Here is a 7953-nt window from a genome sequence, read left to right as displayed (position 1 = left end):
TTTCCTAACTTTTGGACACTAATATGTCTGTTTATGTTAATTATAGGCTTTGGACTATACCTGTCTAAACAAAAGTATCAAATTTGTCCAAACCGACCTAATACATCTCAAATAGAACTTCAAGAGGTCCAACTACCCTCGTAGACGATGGAGTCGAATCTTCGGAGGTGTTATGTGGCCAGTTCCCACGAATTCCGCTACATCAGCAGCACTTATGTGACTAGTTCCCATAGATTCCGCTGGATCAGCAGAATAGGCATACCGCCAATGTTAAGGTCATAAAGGGGCATCATGTCTTCCAGTTGGAGATATACATTATGTTAAGTCAGTCAGAGTAAAGACATACTGAAGTAAACTTGTAATTAGTTAAGTAATAAAGATAATTTTTAAAAACGGTTTGTTCATAGTCAAACAGTTAACTCACGTGAGTGGTGGAAAAGGGGACTTTATTGAATAAATTCGTCGCTTTGTTTTGAATTGCGTTTCAGATCAGTTGGAAACAGTGGCGACTTGTGCGAAAGCGCCCCTAAAAAATTATGTAATTTTATTTAATAATTTTACATTTTACCAAACCCGAAGAGCTGCAGGCGAAATGCGAACCACCAAATAAAGACCAAATGCTCTGTGCGCTCTTTCATTCACCCGCGCTACGCACCGCTTCCCCCTTCTCCTGTTAAAACAACGCCCTGATTGAAGCGGAAAGTTCGCTGCATTTAACCCAGCGTCAATTTTTTATGATTTCTGATTTGTTCAAACTGATTCATTAATTTTTCTGTAAGTCTTGCCTGCTCAATTTATTCTACGGTAAATTTGCCAGCGATTCCTTGCTGGAAGTTTTCGCATAGAAATGTCCTTGCTCGTTACATAAGGACAAAATAAAACATCGAATTATAAAGACACTAATGTATTATCTGCAAGCACTGCATAAAGCTGAAAGAAGGTCGTTTACACATTTTGACACAGTTGCAATCTATATAGTAACCTATTATAAATTAAAAACTTTACGAAACGTACTGATAATTATGGTTTAAAATACACTAAAAAAATCACAATATAACAACTTAAAGGATATTTAGAAAATGTCAGAGCACCGTAATTAAAAAAGTTCCTTTCGTAATAGAAAAATTCCTTTTATATGTACACATGTTTCTGCGATATGGTTTTTGCGCAAAATTTTGACTGCTCGATCCATTACACTAACATTATTTAAATACTTGGTAGGAAGATGTTTTGCTGGCAATGCGTCGAGAAACAGGCTAAAAACAGGGTGACGATTAAAAAAAATTTTCTTAATTTGTACAAAACGGCTAACATAAAGTTAATCTAATATTTACATGAGACGTATACAATTACTTTTAAGCCAAATGCATTTAAGCCCTGTTTGTACTGTAATCATCAGCCTTGCCATTTTAACTTACAAAAAAACCTAGTAAAATGCACAAAATATAACAGCCCATCTTGTTTTCAGGGGAAAATCCAAAACATAGTCAACCCAATGGATATGTTTTGTGGCTTTTCCTTAACATTCATGGCTTTAGCACCGTCTTATCCATTTGCCGAAAACAGTAAGAGGTTCTTGGCCAATTCGTGTTAAATATTTAGGCAAACTAAACGATTGCTGCGAGGTGAACCCTACATTGTAAAAATAAAATAGTAAATAAGATGTACAGCAACGCAATTACAACAGAATTCTTTAGATTGTCGCTTAATCAACAGCACTATAGTGGCAATTTATCAGATAACCCATTTAATGTAAATTATAAATTGCCTCAATTTCCTCATCCCGGTAGCACTCCATTTCAGAGACTAGCACATATCAATCTTCATCATTGACCCTCCAGATGAATTTTCAAATTGTACAACCACCCTCTGACTCAGTCTGTGATAATCAAAGTTTCCTTCAAAGCACCCAGTTGCTCTTCGCCCAGCTTGATTTTATCGTTAATTTCCTTCGAGTCCATAATCAGCTTAGCTTTCATGTTGATGAAGTGATCGTAATCCGCATATTCTTCCGAGTTGAGGTATTTGTATAGAATATTGGAAACGCTGATGCTTCGCTTGTCTATGCAATCTTTCAGTTTCTTCGCTTCTTCCAACTGGTCTTGCAGTTTGTCTCGTTTGGATTCCAAGATTCTCTGGAAAATAAAGCGAGCGTTAAATCTGAAAATGGAAAACGCAGCAGAATCTTACCCGTTCTGGATGGTCGTCTGTCATGTTCATGAGCGCGTTCTCTGCCCTAGCAAGTCTTCCACTCAAACCCAACAAAAGACTGGTGATTTTTCCAACTTCTTCTATATGCAACCGGAACTTGGACACCTCATGAGGACTAGCCACTCGATTTATGTAGTTTTCCACGTTCACTCCCAGCTCATCGTTCACTTTGCATTCATCTGATACAATCAGGGCTTCTCCTCGTAGCACTTCCAGTTTCTTATCCAGCCGATTAACAAGTTCTTCCTAAAAAATCACCCAATCATTTGATCCGTGATCGAACGGTTCCCATTGATAAATTTACCTTCTTTTGACTTAAATCTTTGGTGTCTTTAACAGCATGGCATTGATTCATGTCCTGACTGTATCGGTTCAAAAATTTTGCTTTCGGTTCCGATGTGGTGAAGTAAGCAGATGAACAAGACAACGGTTTGGTTGGTTCGGGTGATTTTGGCAAACTGAAACATGATACAAACGAAATTAAATCTATAAAAAATCAGGTTTTGGTCTCTTGAGGGTTTTTGAAGCTTTGAGGAAAAACGGTTTTGTGCAACTCTCCAAGCCGGTTCGTACAAAAAATTACCCTTTAAAAACACCCTGTAGAATCGCACCTCAGGAAGGATGTGAGTGAAGTTTACTTAAATCCCAAATGTCCCCTAATTGCCTCAAAAATGTGGGTATTATCAAGGAAAAGCTCCAAGAGTTTTGCCATTTGGAAAATCCTAGAATCCTAGAGAAAGAATTAGGCCTGGGTAACTCAGTATTTTTTTAGGAGTTGGCGCAGTGCCGCGCAAATCGCTTGGTGCCCCAACCCAACGCACCGGAGCAGTAAATTAGTTCCGTTGCTGGAAAAATGTTGATGACTTTTTACTTATTTTAAGGGCCATTTACTAATATTTTTAAAATTTCTTCAAAATTTCAGAATTTTCCAGTTTTAGCCAAGTTAATATTTCTTCTAAACGCTCGATCTTCTAAAGTTTCTCTTAAAAATGCTGACAATCTTAAGGTATTTTCCACGAAAAATTATGAAATAAATTTCGAATCCTTCGTCGCTTTGTAAAAGGTTTTGAAATAACTTTCCACGTTCGAGTTTGGAACAAAAACCAAATCATTTTCTATCAAAAAATGAACAGAATTAGCGAAAGTTTATAACAGATTATGTATTTGGAAATCTCGTCACCTCCATACATTTGAAGACTGTAGTTTGTTAAAAAATGTGGTTTTTTAGGTTTGACCGATTTTTTTTGCTTTACTTTCTACTCAAAAGCGCTTTATTTGGTAGAGTTTCACTTAAAAATACTTTCGAGACAAAAACGAAAATAAATTCTTCCCGTTTTTATCTGAAAAACCATTAAGGTTTTCTCCAAAACCAATCACAAAACTAGAAGTTTTTAATCGAAAACGCAAAAAACCATTATTTTTTATGATAATTTTTCAGCCAAAAATGACAACATAAACTTTTCTAGAAAATTCGCCTCATTAATCGGTTAGCAGGGAATTTTAGAAAACCCATTTCAACTTCGAATTTCGCATAAAAACCAAATAATTATTCAGTTTTTTACCGAAAGTAATTAGAATTGTCTTGAAAAAACAACCAGGGCAAAAGTTAAAAAAAAATGTGTGGAAAATTCGCCGCCCTCATCGCTCTGAAGATTTTTAAAGTTCCTTTTTTTAAAGCTTCTATTAAGCAATTCTTTCTTGGCAAAATTCGCATTATTTTTTAGTTTTACTTTAAATACTGACAATCTTCAGATATTTTCTGTGAAAAATTATAAGACGAATTTTATTGGAACACTCGCCTCCGTAACCGCTTTGTAACAATTTTTGGAAAGCTTTTTGCTACTTTGAGTTATGGACAAACCCCTAATAATTATTTCTGGGCCTTTTCTCAAAAATATTGCCCCGAACTGAAAAAGCGAAAGTTTACAATCATTTATTTGGAAAACTCTTAGAAACTGGGGTTTCTTCACTTTTGGGTCAATATTTCTAAACAACACCTTCTGGTAAACTGAATCTTTTATGCAAAAAAAATTAAGAGATCGACTTTTCAAGAAAACTAGTCGACTTCTTTCGACTCAGTTCGGTTGCTGGGAAAATCTGGATTACTTTTTTTAGTTGCTTGAACAAAGTAGTAAAACTACTCAGAAAAAATGTTGATGACCTTTTCTTTAAATGTGAAAATTCCAGTAACGGTTCTCCTAAAGCTTCAATAAATCACTTATAACTCATTAACCGATGAGTTATAACTCGTTAACTCAAGAGCGACAACAACTCAATAGCGCAACTCAACACAGTGTTACCCAGGCCTAGAAACAATTACGTTACCTCAATTTGTTGCTTGAAGGTTTCATGCCCGATGCGAAACTGGAGGATGGAGGTGGACTACTGCTAGGCGTGTTGTTTTTGCTTCGAAAGGGCGAATTGGCTGGTCGTGGCTTTAGAGTGACATCGACTTTGAAGAGCCCCTGTACATAATCTGTGGGCTTTTTGTGCTCAGGCCCAGGAACTGAAACACACTCCCACTTAGAACCAGCTCAGAAGCTTTACTCCGAAAAGTCTCACCTAAAAGATCTTTCAGTCTATCCGACGTAGGCAGGTGGTTGACGAAGTCTTGCGACAACTTCTCGCATTCGATTTCCTCCTGCAGCTTCTTCCTGATGGGCAGAGGAGTTGGAGGCAGTTCGTGCTTCTCCGTTTGAGAAGCTGCATCGCTCGTTGTGGTGTTCACTCTTAAAACCACTTCAGTCCTTTGGATCAGCTGAAGTCCCTCGATTACTTTCGGGTAATAGTCGGGCGTTTTAGGGGAGAGAGATCGTGCGGTTGGAGAGTCCAAAATTTTTGGTGAGGGAGCTGGCGAGTTACTGTTCTGAGTGGATTTGTTGGAAACATTCGCTGTCGTTGTGGAAGCACAGCTTGGAGAAGAACCTCGCAAAGGGGACAATTTTATAGGAGAACCCACTGGGGAGAGGCAGGCTTTGATCAAAGGCGGTTCCCTAGCGATTGCCTGAGGAGACGTTCTGGTACTTATACTACTAGTACTAACAGGCCTGTTTGTTGGTGTTGACGTGATCGGGGGTGAGGGCCGGAGACTCAGCGACGAGGAACTTACAGGAGAAACCGAGTATGAAGGAGAAGACAGAGTCGTGGTCCTTAATGGGGTGAATGGTGAGCTTCTGGAAGGGCTTTTCGGTGGAGAACAGGGGGGCGACTTAACCGGAGATTTCTTCACCACCCCATCGCCGTTAATCGAAGAAAAACTTAAGTGCGTAGGCCGTTTATACGGGCTCTGCGGAGATCTGGGGATCATCTTGGCATTCACAGGCAGCACATCAGGTAGCACCGAATTGGACGTCCTAATTTCCTCCAGTTTACTATCACATTTGACCTCCTTGAAACTTGCACCATTTTTGCTCTTGCTGTTCATCGAAGGCTTTCGCAGGATACTGCTGCTGCTCTTCACTCCCTCACGCGCTTGGCGGATCAGCGGCCATACAGTTTCCCTACTATTCGTCTTCTGCGGCTCACTGATCACTTCAGGAGTGATGGCATGTCCATTGGGCGACATCGTGCGTTTGTAGCTTCCAGTTTCAGAGTCGGAAACGATCAGCTCCCGGTCTCTTCTCGAAGCCAGATAGGATGCTTTCGATTGGCTCCTGAAACAAAAATCTTCGTTTGCTTAACAAATTAAACGCAAAAGTTTATCGTTTCAAAATTTTATTGCAAACATTTTTGTCGTCGAAAGCTGCAAAGGTTTGCAAAATTTCATTTGGTTCTCCGAATTGGCCTCCACCTTCACCCGATTTGGGTCCACGGGGTTATTTTTGAAGATTTTATGGAAATATAGCCGAATGGAAATATTAGTATATTATTAGAGGGTTTTAGGACCCTTAATATATCCAGGCGGGTTTTGTGTTTTTCGCAAAACGCAGCAGAGTTAGGTACAGACGATCTTAAGATTTTGGGATGTTAAAATATGTTTTAGTTCTCTTGCTCGCATAAAATCAACGCTGTTTTCCAAATAAACCAATTCAATTCGATTAAATTTTTCACTTTCTATGACTGCTTTTAATAATCTTCATAGGTTAACAAATGATTGAATCTTGCGCAAAGACAAACATCAATCAAAGCCGCTTTCGCAAAACTAATTTGAGGGAACAACACGATTTAGAAAACAGCGAATAAATAAAATAAAATGCAAATTTCGCGCAACAAAAACGATCATAAACTCTCAACAACGCTGTTTAATCTGTTGTATAAGTTGAGTCAAATAATTGAAAAGCAGAAGAATGATGAACAAATAAATTTAATAGTTCTTAATGTGGAATTAAATTTTGGATCTTTTGTTGGCATAAAATACAGCGTGTGTTTCAAATAAACCTGGATTGAATCAGTGCCGTTATCGCAAAATTGATTTGTAGGAAAAACAGGATTTAGAAAACTGCAAATAAAAAACAAACACTTTACCAATGCTGCAAATTTCGCGCAAAACTCGACCCCAAACGCTAACCGAATCTGTTTTGTATAAATCGGCTCCAATTCCTGTTTAATCCAAATGGGTTTTTCTTAAGCAGCCGCCCATAAATATCGCTCATAAGTCAATTTAATTTCAGATTAATTCCGTATGTATGCACTATGTATTTTGTACGAAACGAAGCATGAAAGAATGTTGCATATTATAAATAGTTTAATGTTTTCTATCATCACCGCACGGATGATTAGGGGCAGGCATTAGCGTGCCATTTCCAATGCTCGAAAAAATCAGCTCAGTTATTCGGTTGCATCAAAGACGGTTGTATTATGCGAAAAACTTGCAAATCTTCATTAATTAATTCCTGTTGCTGTTTTCATTTATTTCCCAATTGAACTGAACTCATTTTGTTACTTTGTTACAAATAAGGTTTGTTTCGTATGCTTGTTAAATAATTTACTTAAAAAACTGGGTGAAGGTGAATGCTTTAGCAAAAAAAGTGTTTTTATTTGTGCCTGAAACTGACAAGTAGTACGCCAATGATGTAACTATGTTCTTCAAGATTCCTCGGAGAAAATTACGTGTAATGCAAAAAAAGGAAAGAAAGTGGTCAATCTACTCCGATGAATGCTGTTATTTCAAAACATTTCCTTTTTACGTTGAGCAACAGCCATAACGATGCAGATGATCGTAATAAATAATGACTTTTCCTCGAGCCTTCGGTGTCGTCTAATAACACCATCTTTCCAGATGATATATTGGGATTCTAATTTAATTATACGGGTAAAGTGTGGTTATTATAAAGATATATTATCAGATATATTTACGGTGTCTGTTTAGCTACCACTTCCTTAACAGTTAATTGAAACTACTATGATTTCATTACTTGGTTTTACAGTAATTATTTGCTCAGCCAGTATCTTTGTTGGAATGTTCCTTTTTCTGGAAGATAATTATGAAATTTACATAAATTTTCAATCAAAAGGTTCTGATGATAGCGTCATAGTGTCTTATCGTAACAGAAGCTCGACAACTTTCTCTTTGTCCATCATTTGCTTACATTGAGGGTCTGAATGAAATGTCTATCAATTTTAATTTATTTTCCTGACTGAATTTATATTCTTTTTTTTATATCGTTTATTTGATAACGTTTCGGCGAGACAACAGCGCCATCATCAGATTTAAAATTCATACAAACTCATAATTGGGAAATATTAGATTCTTTTAGGTCTTTGCTGTCTTGAAACCTCAAATTTGTTCGAATTATTGTCTGC

The 7953-nt window shown here is 37.5% G+C and overlaps 1 protein-coding gene across 1 annotated transcript in view; it reads right to left on the bottom strand.

Annotated features, from left to right (window-relative positions):
• Positions 1 to 888: 888 nt before the first annotated feature.
• LOC109544746 (protein Shroom) overlaps positions 889 to 7953 on the bottom strand; it is a 63787-nt gene continuing 56722 nt past the window's right edge. Inside the window, exons 10-14 of the mRNA XM_019915063.2 lie at positions 4774 to 5864; positions 4537 to 4717; positions 2516 to 2669; positions 2191 to 2457; positions 889 to 2135 (exon numbers count right to left, since the gene is read on the bottom strand). Coding sequence (XP_019770622.2) covers positions 1875 to 2135; positions 2191 to 2457; positions 2516 to 2669; positions 4537 to 4717; positions 4774 to 5864 — 1954 coding nt within the window. The 3' untranslated portion in view covers positions 889 to 1874. The remainder of the gene's footprint in view (positions 2136 to 2190; positions 2458 to 2515; positions 2670 to 4536; positions 4718 to 4773; positions 5865 to 7953) is intronic.

This window comes from Dendroctonus ponderosae, unplaced genomic scaffold, assembly GCF_020466585.1.
Source record: "Dendroctonus ponderosae isolate FM_Combo_2020 unplaced genomic scaffold, Dpon_F_20191213v2 Dpon_F_20191213_8, whole genome shotgun sequence".
Lineage (NCBI taxonomy): Eukaryota > Metazoa > Arthropoda > Insecta > Coleoptera > Curculionidae > Dendroctonus > Dendroctonus ponderosae.
This window is presented reverse-complemented; position numbering and strand designations above follow the sequence as displayed.